Source organism: Denticeps clupeoides, chromosome 16 (genome assembly GCF_900700375.1).
Source record: "Denticeps clupeoides chromosome 16, fDenClu1.1, whole genome shotgun sequence".
Taxonomy (NCBI): Eukaryota; Metazoa; Chordata; class Actinopteri; order Clupeiformes; family Denticipitidae; genus Denticeps; species Denticeps clupeoides.
In genome coordinates this window covers 14,631,990-14,655,119 of record NC_041722.1, presented here as the reverse complement: position 1 = coordinate 14,655,119, position 23,130 = coordinate 14,631,990, and the positions used below count along the sequence as shown (strand labels likewise).

The 23,130-nt window shown below is 45.4% G+C and overlaps 1 protein-coding gene across 1 annotated transcript in view; it reads right to left on the bottom strand.

Moving 5' to 3' along the window:
* Positions 1 to 2,468: 2,468 nt before the first annotated feature.
* The window catches only part of prmt3 (protein arginine methyltransferase 3), a 34,488-nt gene continuing 13,826 nt past the window's right edge, over positions 2,469 to 23,130 (bottom strand). The window contains exons 11-16 of the mRNA XM_028956170.1: positions 18,919 to 18,997; positions 14,729 to 14,916; positions 13,241 to 13,327; positions 8,450 to 8,500; positions 7,823 to 7,910; positions 2,469 to 2,650 (exon numbers count right to left, since the gene is read on the bottom strand). Coding sequence (XP_028812003.1) covers positions 2,541 to 2,650; positions 7,823 to 7,910; positions 8,450 to 8,500; positions 13,241 to 13,327; positions 14,729 to 14,916; positions 18,919 to 18,997 — 603 coding nt within the window. The 3' untranslated portion in view covers positions 2,469 to 2,540. The remainder of the gene's footprint in view (positions 2,651 to 7,822; positions 7,911 to 8,449; positions 8,501 to 13,240; positions 13,328 to 14,728; positions 14,917 to 18,918; positions 18,998 to 23,130) is intronic.

Here is a 23,130-nt window from a genome sequence, read left to right as displayed (position 1 = left end):
AGAATAAAACAGCGATGGAGTCTGAAAGAGAAGAAACGCCACTCACCATTCCCCGCGGCGCGGACGGATGCAGGCGGGACGGAGGGAGGGAGGGAGGGATGGACGGCGCGGCGGCGCGGACTGCGTCGGGACGCGCGGCGCGCAACGCTTTTCTACAACAGCGCGGCTTCTGCGTCAGCGCGGAGCGCGGCGCCCTTCGCCTGACATTTTCCTGATCGCGGGAGTTTGATAAATCATTGGCCTTGAATTCTGATTTTTAAAAGGAGAGCGGGGGGCGGGGAGGCGGGAAAACGCGCGCGGGGGGGGGGGGGGGGGGGGGGGGGGGGGGGCGTTTATTAATCACGCGCAAACGAGAGCGCCCCCCCCGCGCGCGTTTTCCTCCCCGAAAATAGCTACAGACTTTTTTTTTTTTTTTTTGCGGGAAAGGGCTGTGCCATTATATTAGGATGTGATTTCGATTAAACGGAAATCGAGTTTTATAATTCGCAGTCTCGTGACTTTAAATTCACGTAACCATTTCACACAGCCAATACTGAACGATTTTATTTTTTTCGTTTTTTTGTTTTTTTTTTTAATCAAGAACCCTATATTACAACATGCTTACTTTGTGCCGTGTTCCCCGCAGGTTTCCCCGCAGTACGTGACGCACAAAAACTATTTCTAAGTAAAACGAAGTTAAAAAGTGGCGCGCGGCGCGCGCGATTGGCCGAGTGCGCGCGTGCGTCACCGGCCACTTGGTTGAACTGCGCCGACGCCGCTCATCTGGTCGACTGTTTCTTTTCTTTTTTTTTTAATTACGATTTTTTTTTCTATCGGCCCTCGGTCTTCTATTTTTAGCCCCGATGTCTGCAGCGCGCCGGTTTTAGGAACAGGGCCTCTGGTGCGCATGCGCCGGTTTTTTACGCTTCGCCGTGGAAGCTCAGCACTGCAGTGCGCATAGTGAAGCCGTTTAAAAATAAAAACGTCACTTAACGTCACTTTCCCAACAGTCTCGGGATGATTTTTAAGGCTTAATCAAACATTAAAGTTGAGTTTAGTTGAGTTTATTTTCGTTTCCCCCCGTAACTCCAGTAGCTACTCCGCTCCTCATTACCCGCGGTGATCACGGCGGATCATAAATCTGCGGCCCGTCGCTGATAAGCTGCCCGCTCCGGATTTAATTACTTTGTCAACAGAGAGTAATTATAATTGATTTCCGCTGCTGCTTCTTCACTTCCCTCTCTCTCGCTCTCTCTCTCTTTTAACACCTCTTCTCTTCCACCGCGCAACGAACAACTGAATCTGGATCAACTTTATCTCATTTAACACACACGTTCCGTGATGATTGGGAGATTGTATTTGTACTGCGCTACTTGCACAGAAAGATTAGATGTTTTTATAAAAAAAAAAAAAATGAAATGAAACGACGCCTTCATAATCCTAGAAGAAGGATTTGTATCCACCGGAGGTTCAGGACCGCGCGGCGCCTCCTTGACCCGAGATAATGGCTCCCGCGATCAGATGGCCGTTAATTAAAACGGGCGGCCGACGTTATTCATTCGTCAGTCAGGCGCGCGCGCGCGAGATAAGGGGGCCGTCTGACCCCCCCCCCAGTCACGTGGTCACCAGGCGCTGTGAGAGCTCCTTGCATCCCAAATTGTAGACTGGGTTGGTGTGTGTATGTGTGTATATATGTTTATTTATGCTTATTTATTTATATATATTTTTAAAAATATTTTTACTTTATCAAATTGCTTCTCTGCTTTTAACCATCGCCCTTGGTGAGCAGTGGGCAGCCATGACAGGCGCCCGGGGAGCAGTGTGTGGGGACGGTGCTTTGCTCAGTGGCACCTTGGCGGATCGGGATTCGAACCGGCAACCTTCTGATTACGGGGCTGCTTCCTTATCCGCCAAGGCGCGCACACACACACACACACACATATATATATATATATATATATCACACACAAATTAATGTAATGCACAGTGGTTATTTTTTTCTGGTGAAAGTTAATATTGAGTTTGGGCTGTGATGGGGGGGGTTCTTCGTGACTTGTTCTTCGTGCATTTCTTGAACCGTCTCAGTTTTGACTGCAGTCTCTTGTCCCAGGAAGTGGAGTGGAACAGACCTGAATCTAACCATCACGGCCCCGTCCACCTTGAACGAGGCTACAGATGAGTGATAGATTTTCTGTTCACTTTCTTTTTTCTTTAAGTAAATAAAGCTTTTTATTTGTATGACGGGACATTTGGTAAATGTCTTGTTTTCTTTGCCTACTTGTGTCAGCAGGGCGGTCCAGTGATGTACGACACGCAGCCTGCCATCGTCAGCACTTCATCGGGCGGCGTTATTCATTTTTATTTAAAACAGATGGAGGAAGATACCATCTTAATACCAACATTTTCCCAGGGGAAAAAAAAAAAAGCCCGATTACGAGATGAAAAAGCCCGTTTGCTCTCAATATAAAATAACATTTGAAATGGTTTGATCATTTTTATTAATTGCCAGTACAAGCGTTTCGAATGACATTTGAAAAGAGCAACATCTCTCCTGGAATCCATCACTGCAGGCTATAAGTCAGCTTCCTCTCTGCCAGGTCAAAGGTTACAAGCAGAGATCGGGGGTCTTTCCGGTTCTTTCGTACGGTGACTCGTCCTGGGAGATCTTGACCTGTAAGGGATAAAAATTAGCTTGTTACCTCAATTTCATGTGAACATTTCGAATGAGAGACTAAGGTAAGGGGACCAGGCATTGCTTCTTCTTCTTCTTCTTTTTTTTCTGGCCTAAGGCAGACCATTCTCTGTGGCCCATCCTGGGTCCAGACGGTGGAGGTAGTACCCACATTTACAGTCCAATGAGTAACAGTGGCAGCGGGACTTTAATTACACGAGTGTTTACTCGTCTCCATTCTTTCTCCGTCCCTCCCATCGGTAGGGTGTGTAGCGTACAGAGGGGGGGGGGGGGGGGGGGGGGGGGGGGGGGGGGGTGCTGACTGCGGCATTTTTTCCTCCTGAGACGGACCTGTCACCGAGCACTGCAGCTGTCACGCAGCTTCCGAGCCCCCCGCTCACACGCCACCAGCCGGAATACACCGTCCCTCCATGTAAAAAAGACAAAGGGACAAATATGTTTTGCAAAATGTAATTTAGGGCAGAGATTTTTTTAAAAAATCATGCGTTTCACAATCGTCTGGACATTAAAGGACCGCCATGGATGGAAGGAGATGGGAGGGAAAGGGAGAGGGATGGATTGATAAAAGTTCAAAATCCGATTCATCAAGCTTTCAAGACAGAGCACCGACCGGCACTGAAGTGTGAAGGGAGGCGGCCGAACTTGCGCAGCTCAACGTGAATAATCACGACTATTTAAAACTCGTTCTGTGGAGAGCCTTTGGTTATCAGTCCAAAATGAACACGGGGAAATGCCAAAACGTGGCACCTACTCCGTGGAGTGGACTCATAACAGTCAAACTGTTATGTTATGTGAGCGGTGTACATCTACCGAGGGCTCCCTAGCCTGGTATTTGCATAATATCTGGGGTGGAAATATTTATTTGTGTGTTTAAACCGGACCCAGAGTCAGCATCATTTGCAGACAATCTATACCCCAGTCTGCGGTATGGAATGATCACTTTTGGCTTTAGAAAATCGGTGCCTCTCTTCAACCAAATGCTTTTCTGTTAAATATGGACAATATGGAAATTTGGTATGAGGGACAGCCGTAACGGTCTCTGGCGACTAGTAACAAAGGTCCACGTGGGGTCACTCATCTCTTCTTTTGTGCATTGGTGTTAAGAAATAGTCAAATGTCACAGGGCATTCTGTATGTAGCCAATGCAAAACATGTACCACATATTCATATGTAATTCAATTAGGGTTAAACCACAGGGAATACGATAGCTACATGATTTGCATTACAATTATTTTTTCAATGTTAGACTGTACATAATGGTACAGATAAATGAAACGACGTCACAGAAATGTAATGCACGGAGTGAGAAAGAAGAGAGGATTGTGGGCAGGAAAAGGCCTTCAGCTTTGACCTACTGCTTACACCAACAATAAAAACGATAATGCACTGTCCATGCCTATGGGAGCTGACACAAAAAAAAAACATAATATACTCTCACAGTATCTTTCACCAAAAAATGTCAAGAGTGTAATTGCTTGACCTCAACTTACAAAAAAAAAAAAAAAAAAGGGCGCCATTATCCCAGACGTGTTTCCTAAATGTGTTCCACTAAACCCACCTTCTCCAAGAGCTTGTAATGGATGTAGAATGACTTGGTGGGACAAAGATAAAGATTCGCTCACTGTTCCCGACTGCTTAAAAAAAGCCCTCAGGTGACTGAGGGAAGAGTCAACCGTGTGTGGAAAGAAGTAACGAAACGCAGCTCATCCTGAACAGCTCCCATAGATCAACATACCGCTTAAAGCGGCCACGCCCACGTTAACATGCAGCACCCACCTCAGACATGAATATATACAGACGTAATGTAACATTCATAATGCGAATGGCTGTTACACTGTAATTACATGGTTATTACACTTATGAGCTCCACCGCCCAGGAACTTGTTACTCGAAGTGAAGTGTGCTTGTGGAAAGGGTCCTGCAGAGGGCTGCAGGGTGCAGCGTTCTACTCCAGCAGCTCACTGCAGCACAGCATTCAGCCAGAGAGGAACATGAGCCGCTCTGAAGGAATTACTGTACTGGGAGGGATGGGGGGTGGAGGAAAAAATGTGACGCAAACCTAGTGGTCCAATCAAATTTCGCCAACCTTATGTTATTAACTATCTAAAGTCATTGGTGGACCAACTGTGCACCATTGCTGCAAAGCATCATGGGACAGTAATACAATGCACGACCTCTCATTCAAACAAATGCTCAACAAGGTGACTTTATAATAAACAGCGGCTTAGAAATAGAAAATCAATCTCCACTTTTTTAATAGACTACACAAACACAGTAAAACCTGACAAATGATGGCCTGTTTAATTTATGGAGCTGCCACTCTGGGGCGTTCCAAACACGAACAGTTCCAGACTGTCGTGCGGCAAATCCAGAAATTAATTAAAAGCTTACGCGAACACACTAGTCTGCTTAGTCAGAGATGCATTAACTGGTGACGAACCACACTACCCTGAAGAGGACCTGTCCGGAGCTCACCAGAGACAAGTTTCATTAAAGCAGAGCCATACTTCAACAGAGCTGTGCCTGTGCACTGTGCAATTACAATGATATAGAAGAGCGGTTATTTTATAGTTAGGTGTTATTTTTAGCCATGAAAAGGTAGAAAGAGCTAATATTAGCTCTTAATATTAGCATCACTAGATTTTGGAGCAACAGAAAATCATTTATGTTCATCACAAAATTATGTGTTTTGCTTTATCTGCCTTTATCTGAAATGACATTTAAATGATGGGTTGGGAGAAACGGAGACCTGAAACTGCGGAGTGTGGCTGGATAGCGAGCGCCTTTGGGCTGACTTTGAGAACTGAGCGTCCCTCTGCTCGTGCTCCCACTCCGGGGACCGCCTGGAGTGTGTGTGAGTGTGTGTGCAACCAGGTCCATGCTGTAAAGCAGTCTTCCAGGAGTGTGGCAGGCCGCCAGTGAGCGCTGTTAAAAAAGCCCATTTCTGTTTTAACGCCTCGAGTGAGAGAGAGAGAGAAAGAGAGGGGTGATCTGGGAGAGCTGGACTACTGGACTGGGGAAAATGAGACCAATGAGCGAGTCAATAAATCTCCCTTTCTTTGCCTCTCTAACCCTCTCTTTGCCTCCCTTCTTTATTGCCCTGTGCAATTGTCAGTCCTTCTCAACTCAGAACATTCATCTGAACTCTAGTGTTCAAAAACACAGAATGAAAGTCATCAGGCAGGCGCATCAAACACATCAGGGGCTACAGTCCATATGGATGGGACGAAATGAGGGAGTGAATGAGAACAGACACTGGGCTAAAGAACGTGCATGAAGGGCCCTCTATAGGGGTCAGCTGGACTTAGAACTTACATCCGTCTTCATTACGGGCGATCAACTACAGCTCAGTGTCTCAGATGAAAAACCCCAACAGAACCCTGCATCTAAAGCATGGAGCCAACCAAAATCACCTATGAACCAGGAGGCCCAGGTTCAAATCCCACTTACCTCCATTGTGTCCCTGGGCAAGACACTTAACCCTGAGGGTCTCCAGGGGGACTGTCCCTGTAACTACTGATTGTAAGTCGCTCTGGATAAGGGCATCTGATAAATGCTACAAATGAAAATGTAAATGTAAATGTAAAAGTGATACGTTCTTGTTTTAAGGTTCCTGCAAGTAAGATGTCTGGTTCGGATGTCTTAAATCAGCACTCGCCATTTTCAAGCAGTATAATAATTTAAAATATATATTATATATAAAAATAATGCCTGCTCATTATTGGTTGATTGGGTTGCAAAAAAAAAAAAAAACACAAGTGAAAAGATCAGGAAAAAAAGGTACCAAATTACATCAGAGGGGCCTTGTGAACGTCGTTGGAAAAGACAGCTTACGTGCCGACGAACTGAAACTAGACACACGCACACAACGGACTGACACCGCGAACAGCCAATGAGACAAGACATCCCGAAGCAGTGGTGTTCTGCGAGCAAGCTGTTCTGAGGATCGGACTAGACGTGGCACCGAAGCATGGCAGCCAGTCAGGAAGTCAATGATATGAGAATTTAAAGCAGGGGCCTGCTGGGGAAAAAAAAGGCATTCATTTATGCTGAATGTATATGGGGGGGAGAGAGAGAGAGAGAGAGAGAGAGAGAGAGAGGGTGAGCATGGCTGACATTCAGCGTGGTGATGGGAGAAAAGGCTCTACAGCTTGTCAGAGCCACTTAGTCCACCCCGAGCTGACGCAGGCATGAGAAATACTCCCACGTATGCCATTCTCTCTTCCTACTTAATTCTGGACCACCTTCCTTTCTCCCGAGTACTCAGCATAGAGGAAATAACACCGGCCATTTTCAAGCAGGTCCATTCCCCCCCGTCCAACAGATCCAACAGATCCATCAGGAACACTACAATAACGCTAGCAAAGCTTCAGAAAGAAGACGCTGTTCTTGGCCACGGAGAGGCTGTAGCCGGAGGTGCCCAGTACAAACGACTCTGAACACCAAGCACCGGGCCAGGGTCATTTATAATGCCGGACAGTGTTATGGGCTTGTGGCGTGGAGGGAGGAGAGGCTTCATCCATCCCCTCATCATCTGACATCTCACAGATTCCCATTATGATAAGACACGCGTCATCCGTTAGCAGGGTGAAGAAAACCGAGGCGAAGAGACTGCGAGGCTGCTCTGTACTTCAGAGTATGACTGAAGAACGGCGCGTGCATGGTTTTCGCTCTTGTATCTGGCCTCCAAGCCACCCCACTGGCGATTATTCTTTTTATTCAATTAACTGGAGCCTCTAAGCAAAGTTCGGCAAACAAGCCGATTGATCGGAACGCCTGGCCCCATGGAGAGATGATCCATCACAAGGGGTGACAAAGAGACGGACAAACAGATAAAGTTTTACAGGATGGTGTTTGGGGGGGTGCATTTCAATCATGGCCTGTCTTCCCGCTGACAGATAACCAGTGTCAGGCCGGATGACTCCTCCGTCAGCACCGGAGAGAGATAAGACGCACCTCGCGGTGACGTCCGCAGATCTCCGTGCTAAAAAAAAAACCATGACGGACGACAGGGGCGGGCGTCCCCAGAACTGGTCCGGTTTTTGAGGTTCCAAACATCTGGTGCTGCGTGTCCACTTTCCTAGACGTGCCCACTCGGGGCTTCACGTTACAGAGACCGTGGGGTGACGGAGGCATGCGAGACGCACACACCTGACTGCACCGCAACGGGCTCCTCCAGCAGGAAGACCGTCTGTTTCCAGTGAGTCTTGGTGCACCGAGGACCCGTGGAGAACACGACCTGCGGAAGAAAGATCGTACAAGATGAATTACCAAAGTGTAGACGTGGCTGGGCAGCGGTGGGAAACGCTGATGAATCGCCACATTACGTTGCACACATTTTACAGGCCGTAAAAACTATGCTATTGTGCTATTCCACAGAGTCCATTCAGGTCATGCGGCACACTCAAGGACAAAATAATGATGACACACACGCGATGCTTTGTTAAAGCTCATATTAATTATCTAAATCCAATAAGCATCAAAAAAACAAAAAAAAAACATGCAAGCTTTTATTTTAACCTCCAACCTGCTCGTATAGTAAACATATAAACGTATCAAATCGATCGATAAAAATCCATCAGAAGCTGTACAGTAGAAGAATGAAAAATGCAGCTGCCACGGTCGGCCTCGTCGCTCGGGGAGCGGTGGAGGGAAATGCTTATTTCAGCACGCAGGTGAAGGGGCTGCCTTCTGCATTCGGATCGCCTCCGGGCCTGAAAGACGCTACGGCGTGACCGTAATTGGCTCCGTGTTTAACAGCGCAGCGCCAGCGCTTACCTTGTTGCCGCAGCCGCCGTCGAAGGAAATGTCAAAGTAGCCCACAATAGCCTGGAATGAAATATGATAGCAGGGTTAAAAACACGAATTTACTGTAAACCCCCAGGGACTTGTTTGGTCTACGTGGACTATAATTAGCGCCCAAGTCAACAGGGACAAGCAGGGGGGGGGGGGGGGATGCAAGCTGGGTCTGAATGAAAAGCATTTCCAAAAAACTCCATCAGTGGACGCTGGACACGTCCCGTGAAGTCTTTCGAAAAGTTTTTGCTCTCTCTGATGCAAATTTCGGGAAACGTTCTGCACACATGGTAGCTCTTCCCAATTCCATTGCCCTAACCATAGGACAATCCCCAGTATTCTTTTTATCATTGTAACCAGAAATAATTGTTGTAGTTATATTCCCCTTTTACCCCCAAAGTCATCTCCTGTAACCGAATCTTTCTTAAATGGACAAACGCTTACTTTATAAATCTGCCGAGAAAACGATGTATTGACTGTAGTGGCGCTTTTGTGCAAGGGACTTTAATTTCTGCTGAATGAATCCCTCAGGTCGGCCGTGCTGACGTTATAATCTAACACGCATAAATGTGCAGTGAACAAGGCAGTGTGCGCGCGGCGAGGAAAACCAACATCACAAAACGAACGGGCCGACAACTGGCGACTGCCGTGAAAGAAGGGGGGGGCGGAGTGGGGGGAGAAAAGCACCCCGAGCCTGTTTTCCTCCCATTTCTGGCTCCTGTGAAAGAAGAGCAACTCTATCAATCTCAGGAGCATACTTGTAGTGGCAATGATGCAGAACTAATAGCTTTTAATCCTGACGCAGCTGACAACACGAGGGCCGACTCGCACACAAAGAGCACAATCGATGCGGGTGAGGGAGAGCCGGGGAGGAGAAGGGGAGGGGGGGCGGATCGAAGAAAGGGAGATGGCGAGCGAGGAGATCAGATAAGAGAGGAGCTTCTGTACTTTCGGCCGTAATACAGGTTTTTTTTTTTTTGTTTTTTTATGAAATAATCAGCCACTGTATCACTCCCATGTGGCATAAAAAAATGCATGCCATCTTTACCACAGAAAAAGCAGCATATACTATATATAACGATAGCAGTCTACTATATATGATAATATATATGATACTATATTTGATAAATGCTGTAAATGTAAATTTAAATTAACCTACTAAAATCCAACATCGGAACCCGAGTCTACCCATCTGCCCAACAAAATATCCCTGTGCTGCTCCAGATGGGACGTGTCCTATAATTAGTGAATGGAAGTCACTCTGGAGAAAAGCAGGATAAATGTAAAAATGCATCTTTAAAAACCTCTCTTCACACTCACACATATCGGCCTTTATTGATACCGACAGACAGAGCAGAGCAAGCCGCCGAGGAGCATGCCGGCGAAAAATTGTGTCACCCCAATGTAATTATGGATTTTAATGAACAGTACAGGGCATTTAGCGGGGCAGTAATTACTGAATTAGCCTTAATTGCTCGTCAGGCTCATCAGGCAGGGCGGAGTCACCCAACAAGCAATCGACAGCAAAGATCAACTTCCTGATGCCACCGATGACAACATGATTGATTGTAATGCGGCCATCATTGCTTCAGGACTCTTTAATGGGACACGTGAAGTTTTTCCTCTATTTTTCCATCTATTTTTCTTCATATTTAACAGACACAGAGCTCTATTGTAATAAATACGCTGCCTTTGTATTATAAACAAATAATATGTAATAACAATAACATAAACAAGTTTCACTTTTCTATTTCATTACTTTTATTAGTTAAGTAGTTATATTCTGGAAGTAAGCATATTTTCTGGAGGAGCTACAATTTCTCACTCTCTCTCTCTTTCTGTCAGTCACACACACAAACACACACACTCACACACACACACACACACACACACACACACACAGTGAGCTCCCTTGAGTCAGTGAGGTAATAATCTGCCTCATTCCAACTAAAGCACCCATGAGACCTTGAGGGGGCAAAATACCACCATGATTCTGTGACAGCCTCTCCCAGACAGAAACACAGCAGAAAACTATTAATTTGCCCTCTAAAAAAATACACAAATCTGCGGCAATGGGTTTGACAAAAAGTACATTGTTTTATTAAAAATGAACTACACAGCTGCATGCATTGTGATTCTTTTTTTTTTTTTTTTTTATTGTCCCAAGAATTCCATTTTAATGTATAGAAATAAACCTTGTGCCTCAATGAAGGCTGAAGATTTATATTATTTTGTGCAATAATATAGTGTCTTATACATGTTGTGGTGCTTGTTAATATTTCATTGCTATCTTCCTCCCATGCACAGGTACAGCCAGCCCTTGCTGTGAGTATTTCTGTCCCGTGTCTAATTACGCTTTTATGTCACGCGTGGCGCATCTGGAGCAAGACAAAAGCGGAGGAGGAACCGAAAAAAAAAAGAAGCCGTGGAATCTGTGCCAAGACGCCCCAGCGCCGGTAATAAAAGTCGTCAGGTAGCCGGCGAGGCGAGAGGATGGGAGAGCAGCGTAGAGAGTTAAATCCGTGTTGCCAAACCCGTTCCGTTTTCAAGCAACTTTCAACTTGTCCTTTTCCCTGAAAAGTCAGGGGGTGGTTTTTTTTTTTTTTTGTACTCTATATCGCGAATGCTGATGCATCTCGGGCGACGCTGAACTCGTTCGGCCACAGCTGTAGCACGAGAATTATTATATTTTTTTTAAACATTTTTTCGTCTCTCTATTTCGGGCGACACTTGGCAACACGCTGGTTTCGATCCTCCGAACTTCTCGCCTTCAGACGCGGGACGCGTCGAGCGGATGTTAGTGATGGGCGGCGGCCCCGGCCCGGCGCTTCTCGGGGAGGGGGGGAGGAAGGGAGGAAAATTAATAATTATCACCGCCGCGAACACCGCCGGGCCGAGCAATTCATCATCCGGCCCCTTTCCGCCGCCGTCGTGTCGGATCCGTGCGTGGCGCGGCCAGATACAATTATGCGCGCCGACTGCGGAGGGAGGGCGGCCGGGCTAATGCGCTTTTGATGGGGTTTGTTCACGCGTGGAAGGCGTCACACTCGGCCACCTCGAGCAAACCCGCGACCCTCCTCCTCCTTCCACAGCGAGGCGTGGGCCACACAACCCAGAACCCGACCAAAACCCCACCCGGTTCCCTCCGCTGCTGCGCCGCGCTGGCGTTCCGCCGCAGTGGAAGCGAACAGGGGCTTTTAATTATGAGGGAACCCACACACACACACACACACACACACACTGCGAGTTACCGGTACTTTATAACGCGGGATGCATCCTTGATGCATTCTCTCCTTTTCACAAGAGCTCTTAAAAGTATATATATATATTTTTTTTATCTTAGAGAGGGGTGTACAACATGCCATCTGAAATTACGACTTACCGGCAGCACTGTGGCGTAGAAACGTGGTCACACATTCTATAGGTGGACACCTCTTTTATTCTGTCGAGGATAGGTTAACGTTCTTATAAAAACTTGTAGGATCCTGCAACACGCAACTCCACGTTCGGACACGCACGCCTGTTTGTGTTGGAGGTATGACTGGTTGTGTGTGTGTTTGTGGCCTAAGTTGGAGAATGAACGTATTTGTCTTCCATCTGTGGAGCGCGAGAGCGAAGGGTTGCGCTGTTCATTTAATGCAAGGTTAGGCAGCCTGATGTGATGAATGGACTGTCTGCGGTGGGATAAAAGCGTGCGCTCAATCACGACAACGACAGCATTTTTTGGTGGGGGGTGCGGTGTATAATTCCCCTGTGTGATACTTATAAGAAAACACACACACACACATATAAACACTACCCATCCTCATTTATCTGAGGATAGTGGCACACAGCACCCTGGTGAACCGCCCCAGAGCTCCGCCCGTCCGGGCCTCACCGCGCTCCAAACGCAGCGGACGAGTGATGAGTATTTACCGAATCAGAAAAAGCACATTTTCTATTAACTGGCCGGGCAGAAAAAATGAGCGGGACGTTTACAAACCCCATTAAAGGCAGGATAACGCCTGAAAGGGAAGGGGGGTAATAACGTGGTATTGATTAATCCATAAAACCAATACGAGAGATGCGAGTCCCACAACACAGACGCATCAGGGTGAAATAGAACACAAAAGAAAAATTACAAACGAACCCACCCACCACAGACACACACATTCCAACAAACAAGCTACCTGCACCGCGCGGGGACGCCGTTCGCGACTTCACTCCGTCCACTAATCAAAGCAAACAGTCCTCGCCCCTCCTACAGACGCCTGCCATTACCTTCACCTGCAGGGAGGAAGGCCGTCTATCAATCACCCAGGTGTCCCGGACACCTGACCTATCCCAGCCAATCAAGCGCTCCATCCATCTCCCCGCCTCTAATTAATCTTCACACCTGACAACTTTGATTAGCCCAGGAGATTAACTTAAGACTTAGATATGTGTGTGTGTGTGTGTGTGTGTGTGTGTGTGTGTGTGTGTGTGTTTGTTAAGAAAAGCCTAGTTTACAACTGTATGGTGGGTGTGTGCCTTCGTGTGATTCTTTCTGGACCAACAAGAACCGGAAACTACCGTACTTCGGGACCAATTTGGGATTCTTTCTAGGGTTTATAAAAGTGACGGCCCACACCAGTACTGTTGTGGCACCTTCAATTCGATTTCGGGGGACGTACACAGTTTATTTTTTTTATCTTCTTTTGACACACATGCACTGTGTCAACAGGGTTGTACCAAAACTAGTAGAAAAAGTCAGACAATTTAGTGCTTCGCAGTAATAATGAAGTCCCAACTCACTGTGCACTGTGTGCTCTGTGTGATCTTCAAGGAAAAGTCCGCTGTAAACTCCAGGTCAGAGAGGCGCGCCGTGTTACAGTCGATCGTCTAGGAGAGAAAAGAGGCTTACGGCACAACGCAAACACAAAGCAGACAATGCGGATCCCTTTCACATGAATACAACTGCCTTAAATTGGTCAAACAAAGTTTCACTTTCCACTTTCCGTGCCAGAGCACGCATGACGAAACACTGGTTAACTTTTCATCAAGAAGATTCCATGCAAGAAAGTGGTAATTTTACGGAAATCTGACCGCAGTTAAAAGAATTTTATTGGATTTGCAGAGCAGGCTAATGGATCAGAATGTGTCATTTTTCACTTCCTAAGAGAAGTTATCAATTTGCCAATTCAAATGGCATCATTTAATCATGTGACAATTTCAGTCAGCGTTTCACCTTCATCCTTTCCTGTCATGCCTCCATTGGAAGCAGAGTGTCCTCGTTCAAAAAAATTATTTAATGACGACCAGCTTTTCTAATAGCCATGGAAAACCATACATCATCAACTTTCGACTTCTTTGCTTTTTCTGTATGTGTCTCCACCAACCCTTGTAATGCCTGTAGGGCCTCGGGGAGACAGAATCTACATTCTGAGGACACAGATTTAATTTAACATACATCAGTGGAACGCCATGCATCGGTGTGCGCCGCAGACTGTGGAAAAAGTGGCCAATGTCATGGACTCAACACTGACTCAACGGCCGTACCCGGGTTACACCGGTTTCATATCACAGTTAATGCATTTTCTACCAGCAAATTCAAACACCCGATAAATGGTTTCTGCTCAATTCATTTCACCAGATTAGACGAATAGATTGTTGCATCTTATTCCCTCAAACCGAGCGTGATCATGGATGCTAAAAAAAAAAAGGCTTCAAATGACGGGTGCGTTCCTCTACTTCAGCAGTATGTAGAACATAAAACTATCTTCATTTTGAGCCCTTTATGATAACTTGATAGGAGTGTTTCATGAAGGAATAATAAGTGGCTTATGTTACGCATCAAAAATATGTGATAAGTGTGATAATTTAGGTGATTAAATCAAAACATTACATTCAACCCTCTGACAAGGTCTTCTGTGACCCATGAAGGTAAAAGGTCACAGGCCGAGCCGCACCTTCTTCCCACCAATGTCGAGAGACCCAGAACGGCACTCGCTGCTTCTGCTCATCAGTCTAGGAGGGAAAAATCCAAACCGCCGGGGCGGCAGAGTAATGAAGTTTACTAAAGAGCGACTTAAACAAGGATTAGCCTAATCAATCAGCGGCGCTGTCACGCTGGCACCCCAGGGCTTTGCACTTTCTCCCCCGTCCCCTTCCCCTCACTCCTGTATCGGCAGACTTCTTCTGTGTGTGACATTTCCACAGTAATTCAGCTCAGTAGTATTAAATCGTTTAACAGACACGTAACAAAGTCACCTGATGCCACGCACACAAGGATCAGCGACATACCTGTATGACAGAAGGTTCGGAGATGAGCGTCTCGGGCTTCAGGACCTCCACCACAGCCTCTGGAACCACTGCCTTTTTCATGCACGTCATCTTAAAACCATACACATCGTCCCAGAATGCTATGCGGTCCTGGTGCTTCTGCGCGTCTCCCACGGCAGCCAGGCTGATGTTGCAGCGGTCTGGGTAAACTGGAGAGGGGGGGGGAAGACGGGGAATCCAGTTGAGAACTCGAGGCACACAGCACCGCGCACAAAAACACCTGGAAGGTGAGAGGCCACAACAGCTATGAGGTTGCAGCCATGAGGCAACACAACACTGCACCACGTGCAACAAAGAGCTGACACAACAACAAATCATCAGAGTGGAAAAGATGCTTTGGAAACAACCTGCATTAATGTAGGGAATGCGGTGACACCTATTACCACGGTAACCACACTGTGAGAAAATTAAAGCAAGAAATGCATGAGAAATTACAGTAGGTGTGCTCCTTTCAGGTTCAGTATAATAGGTAATAAAAGGTTTACGAGTGTGAAATTGGGGAAAATTTAGAATCAAATGATCTCTTAAAAACTGAAAATATATGATTTTTAAATGCATAATGTATCTTGTGTGAAATATGGCAAGGACTGGAAAAAAGGGGGTTTATGGAGTATTAAAATCTTGGTTTGCCGTCTGTGATCATTTATTCCCCCTCTAAAAACAAACAGAAAGCAAAAGGCATAACATCAGGTAGGCATTCCCCACCTCATCCATTTAATAAACTCTCGATAATTAGGACATTTATCAAATAATATGAGCCTAAAAGGACTACTTTGTCCTACTTTTTTCTTCACTATGTATTTCTATGAGTTCATTCAACCCAGTACAGCCACCTCCCTGACTGAAGAAGTAGAAAAAAAGTAGATAATGACCAAAATAGCACAAATGAACATTTAAGCATTAAATGCTTTTGAATGCATTTATTAGCCATTAGTCCCGTCTTCACTTTGGGCACCATCCACATCAGCTTGCAGCCATATTCGGCTCCCTGTGGTGTGTGCATTCACCCTATAATGACCACAAAGGGAAAATGAGCGCGCCATGCTAATGTTAGAAACACACAGAACTTACATCTATGGTTCAACCCAAACTGAGTACAGCATGAAGATATAAAAGTAATTATATAATCAAATATAATGAGAATTTCACATTACACACACAAATTCTGCCACATAAAGGTACTATACCATTTAAAAATTAATATGATATACTATATATAATGATTTTATATATAATATACTAGATATATTATATATAATAATATATAATATTATTGTTCTGTTACAGTTCATGGCTTGGCCTTAGTTAAACAACTGCTTGGCAATGGACAGGTCATGACCTTTTGTGATTGGCTAACTCTACTCTTGCAGTCATAAAGGTGTCTTGCCCTCTACCTCCCTCCCAGTCCCTCCTGCACACAGTGGCAAAAAAGGCCCAGTCACAGATTCATCGCTTCATCTTTCTTAGTTGAGTCGTGAGTAATTACCACAGCGGCCAGGCGAGTGCTGAACAGGACTGTCCTGAGCCAGTCGGTGTGGGGGCAGGTGGGTTACATGGGGGAGGCGGTGTTACACGAGCTTCCCAAGATTCATAGCTTTGACATGCACGTCCTTCTCGACTCAGTGCCCATGGCCCGTTTGTCATCCCCCAACCCCCCTCACCATACCTCATGGTCGACTGTGGAGAAGGGTGGGGGGGGTTCTGGGTACAGGAGGAAAACCTTCATCCCCTGACGCTCCGAAACGCCTCACAGATCAGGAGACGTTTAAGGATGGGCGGCGAGGTTAATGGTGATGGGGGGAGGAGGAGGGGGCGGGGAAACGCCATATGCACTTGGAGAGCAGACAGGCCCGTGCGTTAGCCGTCGATGCACGACGGGAAGATCTGGTGATGCCGCCCGGCAGGAAGCTGCCATGGCCTTCGTTTACAGCGATGCGGCCACATCAATCTGCTGGGCCTTCTTACTGTTTTCACAGCATGTGAAAATGCCAGGAGCTGCTCCCCTTTTTACCACCAGCGAACGGTTCCTCAAAGTTTAGTCCGGCACTGGGCAAGTGGTCAGAAAAACATCCGTGGTTCTTTCAGGCCTTTTGGTGTTGCTGACTTGCACAGAGCTTTCCTTCTCCAGACCACATTCAATTTAAGGCAAAAAAACAATAATAATCATGATAATTTGAAATAAAGACTCCTTGACCATTGAAACATTCAGTCTACTAGACTTTTATCAGTATTTTAAATAGAACTTCACAACTGAAAATGGATGAAAATTAAAGCAAAAATAAAACGAGTGACGTGCGAATAATAAATAAATAAATAGATACATAGACAAATGAATAGAAAAAAAAAAATACAATGCAGGTTGGAATTCAGCAACATAATCACTTTTTCTCTCTATGTTATTTTTGTAATCCTCGAAAGCCAAATCGAACTTTTAATTTAAATAAATTATCTCTCTCTCAATGGCTTCCTTCAGCTCTATGAACCTGGCTTGAGCCACCAAATGCAACTTGTCAACAAACCACACTAAACTGCTTCTCAGTCACATTGGAGCATCAATGCATAAAATCACATGAATGAAGTCTACACATCTATCAAATCCTGACTGGTTCATCTCAAATCCATAGTATAGGTGTACAGAGGCAAAAAATGCAGATACTGTGGGCCGAGGCATAAATTTACAGCCATGACTGTAATTATGAAGAAAAAGAAAAAAAAACACACACTGTTTGGCCTCCATGGTTCATATTGTCTGGTTTACAATTGGCCTCTCTCATCCTCTCTCACTCTCTCTTCTGCCACCTTCACACCTCCAGCAGCTAATGTCCGAGGAGGTGACCGACCCTGTGAGCCTGTAAAAATCACTGTCTTGGAACCTCTTCTGTGTCAAGGCCTTGTCTGTCACAAATCATTAGACCAGGGCAGTACACACAAGCACACAAATATACATCCAAAGACACAGATTCCTAGCAAGGCATTTTAATCTCAGCACACAATAAAAAACTGGCATGAAGTGCCTCCTCGTTCTGACGTAGAAGAAATAGAGAAGAAAGCTGGTTATGACGGAATTAATTTCACCCACGTTCTTTATGGCGTAAATCAATACGCTGCTGAATGTAAAGCGGGAGGCATTTGGGGGGCAGATAAGAACATGGAGGCTGGGGAATAAAAAAAAAAAAATACAAAACGACTACTTCCGCATAGAAGCCGACAGCGACGACCCAAGACGTCCCCACACCATGCGAGCTACGCTGCAGATTGTCCACATTTTTCAATGAGGGAATGCACCTAAATACACACACACTCTCTCTCACACACACACACACACCTTTCACAGTAAAGGTGTGGGTAACGGTGCAGTGCCCCATTTCCATTTGTCACACGGTGTGAGGGGACGTGTTTTTGCGCTCAGGCAGCTGCCGTGGGGAGGGTCGGTCCTCAGAAACTGAGCTTTTTTTTCCCAGGTCAGCCAGCCAGAGGGTTTGTTTACCCATCTCGAACCGAGGGGAGGCTTGCCATGACACAGCGTCATTTTGTCATTTCACTCTATCCTCTACACGTCCCTGATGGACTGCGATGATGGTTACACCACAATGTGTGACCTGTGCAATGCTAAAGTAATAGAAGCTTGTGCCATGGTGCCATTGGGCTCAAATAAAAAAGGGGTAACGCTCTTGCCCATCAACCAGAAAACCACAGAAAAGTCAGATGTTCAAACCCCACTCGTCCGTGAGCAAGACAATTAACCTTGAGCTGCTCCAGGGGACTGTCCCTGTGACCACTGATTGGAAGTCGCTCTGGATAAGAGCATGTGATAAACGCCATTACTGTAAAATGTAAATGTTATAGGAGCCACTATAAGACAGTTTATTATTAGTAACTGTAATGGGACTACTGTAGTAATTTTGTGAGGTGCTACAGTAGTGTATTGGAGTGTATGAGGAGACTACAATATTTTATCTTATAGTAATCATCTTTTGTTGAGATTCCATTACATTATATATGAACTACCGAAATTGTAGAGATGAATCAATTGTAGTATATGTGTTATTGTGTACAGATTCATAAAGACAACCTGTACACAAAAAAAATATTGAAAAGTAAAACAACTGCTCTGTAGTATACGAAGTCTAGTTGCTGTAGTTGTGTCTTACCTGAACCCCCCTCTGCCAGGTACATGTCACGAGAATAAATCACTGAATCCAACATTGACTCAAACAGCAGAAAGTACCCCTGAAAAACAGAAAAAAATATATAAAAGGCTTAATACAAAGTGTAATCCGTAGATTAATAGCGTCAATGAACAGATATATACATATAGAGAGCATAAATCTATGCTACCCTCACACTCTACGCTTGACACAGAAGCGTGAAGTCAGGATTCCTGTTTTTCAGACGTGACCCCTTGGTGACCCTGGGCTCTGCTTGAGTAGACGGCATATTAGCCTTGCCATTATTCCATTACTGCTGAGATGGAGGTTTGCCCACAATCTCCCAGGGCTTCGTCGTGAAACGTCCCACACGCTGCGGCTGACAGCTGGATTTTTTTTTTTTCTTGCACTCAGCTTTCCTGGGACCAGCACATTTCACACGAGGGGTTTGTTTACCCCGAGCAGGAAACTGACCAACAGCCACAATATTACAAACAGCAAAACTGAAAGTAGTGGGTCGTAGTAGTCTAGTGCAGGGCCGGCAACCCATGGCTCATCCTTACACTGCGATGTAAGGATAATAATAACTCAAGCATATAATATTTTTTTCAGTTTTTTTTCTGTAGATCGAAATTTGAAGATTATTGTGAGCTTGTAACATTAAAATGCAATGTGTTGAACTATGTTGTTAATCAAAATCAGATTCACAAATCCTGTTTAAGCTTATACACCATTGAAATTTTATTGGCTACCCAAAAATTAATGGAGAAGCGTTTCAAAATGTGCAATAAGTAAACAGTTGTTGCACAATTTAGTTTTTAATGATTCACATACAGTACGGGCCAAAGGTTTGGACACATGTTCTCATTCAATGTGTTTTCTTTATTTTCATGACCATTTACGTTGGTAGATTCTCACTGAAGGCATCAAAACTATGAATGAGCACATGTGGAGTAATGTATTTAACAAAAAAAGGTGAAATAACTGAAAACGTGTTTTATATTCTAGTTTCTTTGCTCTGATTACTGCTTTGCACACTCTTGGCATTCTCTCCATGTGCTTCAAGAGGTCGTCACCTGAAATGGTTCTCCAACAGTCTTGAAGGAGTTCCCAGAGGTGTTTAGCACTTGTTGGCCCCTTTGCCTTCACTCTCAACCATCTGGATTGGGTTCAGGTCCGGTGACTGTAGAGGTCAGGTCTCCACTTTTTGTTAAGTACATAACTCCACATGTGTTCATTCATAGTTTTGATGCCTTCAGTGATAATCTACCAACGTAAATGGTCATGAAAATAATGGGTCCAAAATAACAGGTCCAAATGGCTCTTTGAGTGTAAAAGGTAAGACATTCACCAATAATCCAGTAGACCACCAAGTCACAGGTTCAAACCCCACTTACTATCATTATGTCCATAAGCAAAACACTTAACCCTGAGTTGCTCCAGGGGGGACTGTCCCTGTAACTGATAAATGTCAATTGTAAATCTAATCCTTGAGGTAAAGACTCAATCCGAGCCAGGAGTATCCAGTTTCTGACCACAGGACATCTGCTGGTTGATTATTATTATAGCTCCCTATGACAGCAGGTTAACTGGTGGGTTGGTTATGTGCCCACCTATATATATATATATATATATATATAAAATACATGTTGTCAGCAGTGGCCTTGCTACCCTTTGATGAATGGGTTAGGAATGATCCGTTTAGACATCTCAGGAACTTGTGACTGAGGTCCAGACAACAGTTCTTCCACTTAACAAATAAACTCACCAACTAGCCCGGAGGTGCAGTCAGCCCAGATGACAGCATTATCTGGGGGTGAGGTGTGTGAGTGAGACATGTCCGTAACTAAGCCTCCAGCTCATCCCTCCGGGATAGAGCAAGAAAGGGAGGGTGCAAGCGACAAGCAGGGCAGGCAGATAAAAAAAAAAAAAAATGGATCACAGCAGTAAATACGAGACCACCTTTATTGTCTCTTGCTGTGAACTGGGGTGAAACGCACCCTGCAGTGAGATTTCTGACAGAAAATGAAAGTGAAGTGATTGTCAAAGGTTTGGACACACCTTCTCATTCAATGACCATTAACAGCGGGACGCACGGTCAGTGCTTGAAAAGCACTACAAAGTGGTGGACTGAAAGCGTTAATGACTTCAATGTGTACGTGCAAGTGTCTTTCTAATTTCATAGCAAGATATTGTCTGAAGAATTAATGAAGACAAATCCTCATAAAGATATCAATCGAGTGATAGCAGGAATCTTTACACAAAAAACCTTTCTACTGGATTAATGTTAACATTTATTTTAACAACACAGTGTGCCAAATTCTCTTATACCCAAGTGGGTATCTGTCAGGTTTATACAGACAGTGTATTATACTGTATTATTGGATAGTAATTTTTTTACACCGTTTTATAAAGCCTTATACTGCTGATTCATTTGTTTATTGAGTTCTATTTATCTAGTTTGAGGACTTCTTTGGCCATACTGTGTGTATCTGGTGAGAAGTTGGGTAAGTCTGATTTGGGGAAACGGCGAGTGTTTGGTCATGTTTGTAACGGTGCGCCTGCTCTTTGTCCTTGGTCCTGGCCCGGGTCGTTTTTTAAACAGCCCGAGCGTCGGACTGATGGCTGATCTTCCGCATGCTGTAATTTAGAACCCAATTTCACACACGGCTGCCTCCACTGCGGCGAGAGAACCTTCCGGAAGCAGAATTACCCTATCCTCAAGCTCCAGCCTTCAAGGCCTTGCGAGAGACTCCCTCTCGCTCTCTCTCTCTTTTTTTTTTTTTTTATATTTTTTATTTTATCTCTCTCGCTCTCATTTCACTTGTTCACTATTAATTACCGAAACAAGGTGCAGCTCCGGCGCTGTGCGGTGCTTCGGGGGGGGGGGGGAGCGGTGGACGCGACAGAGTGTGAAAAGTGAACAGAAGATGATGAACACCTCGACGACCGAGCCCTCCCCTCTGATGCGGGGATGGATTTGGGGAATGCTGTGTAATTCCGGTTTGGTGGAGGCGCGGCGGTAAAACATATGGATGCGCAGACGGCGATCGCAGTAAATAACCGAGGCCAGTTCGCTTTGATATAATGCGTTCTGCTGGTGGGCGGAGAGCGGTGTATTAAACGGGCGGCACTTTCACAGTCGGGGAAAAACGCATTTGAACCAAAAGCGACCAAAGTTGCTTTTATCAAGAGTTTAATTGAGACCGTGGTGACTTCATGGTGACATGCGGTTCGAAAGCACTCCCATCCCTTTTGTTCCTATTAACCAGGGTCCGGGCGCGCCGCGGCCTTCACACCGCTCAGCTGTAATTGACTGGCCGGTGCGGAGGTCAGCGGAGAGAACGAGCGGCGCAATAATAACAACGCCTGGCAGAAAATCTATGAGCGGAGCGCGGGAGTGGAGACGAGGAGAGGAGAGCCGCAGTGTAAAAACAAGTCATGTGAAACAACTGCAGCACGAAGCCCATCAGCCCAAACGCTGCGGCGTGGGGACAAGGGGGGGGTGGGGGTTCTGTTCCTCACGGCTCACTGTTTTTAATAGAACCACGGGAACAGTAGCTGCTTTTAAAAAGCAGAAGCAACCCGGGGACGGGCAGGAGGCGGCCGTGCCCGTCCGGGCCGTGGAGAACCTAATTAACCTGCTCGAGGACTGCTCGGTCGCAGCTTTCACCTGAGCCCCCAGTCACAATGGCAGTACTGACTGCTGATCAATACGCACTTCACAACATTACCTGGGTGTGAGTGAGTGAGACACAAACTCTTTTTTTTTTTTTTTTTGGCTATCCTGCTGAAATCACGCTGCATACTACAATATTTTTTTTTACTGCTTGATTAGCTTTGTCCAATATATTTTGGACAGCCTGTTTTTGATAAATAACCAACCATTGTATCCTATTTGTCGTGCCAAATGCTTGAATTTTGTGATGACAGGAAATGCTGAATAATGCAAATGTGTTAGAGAATAAATATAAGACTGCTGCTTAACGGCCAATAAAACGAAACCCCTCACCAGAGGCATTTTGCAAATAGAACCCGAAAAAGTCATTAAGGTAGCACTGACAGAACGAAATTGAAGCGCTTCAGTTCCAGCACCCGGAAACCACGTGACCGCCGACTGCACTGAAAGAGGGTGGCGTGGCTCTGATTTACAGGCAACTCGCAATCCAGAAAATAGTTAATGAGCTTTATAATGGAAATGAGATAGCATAGCTA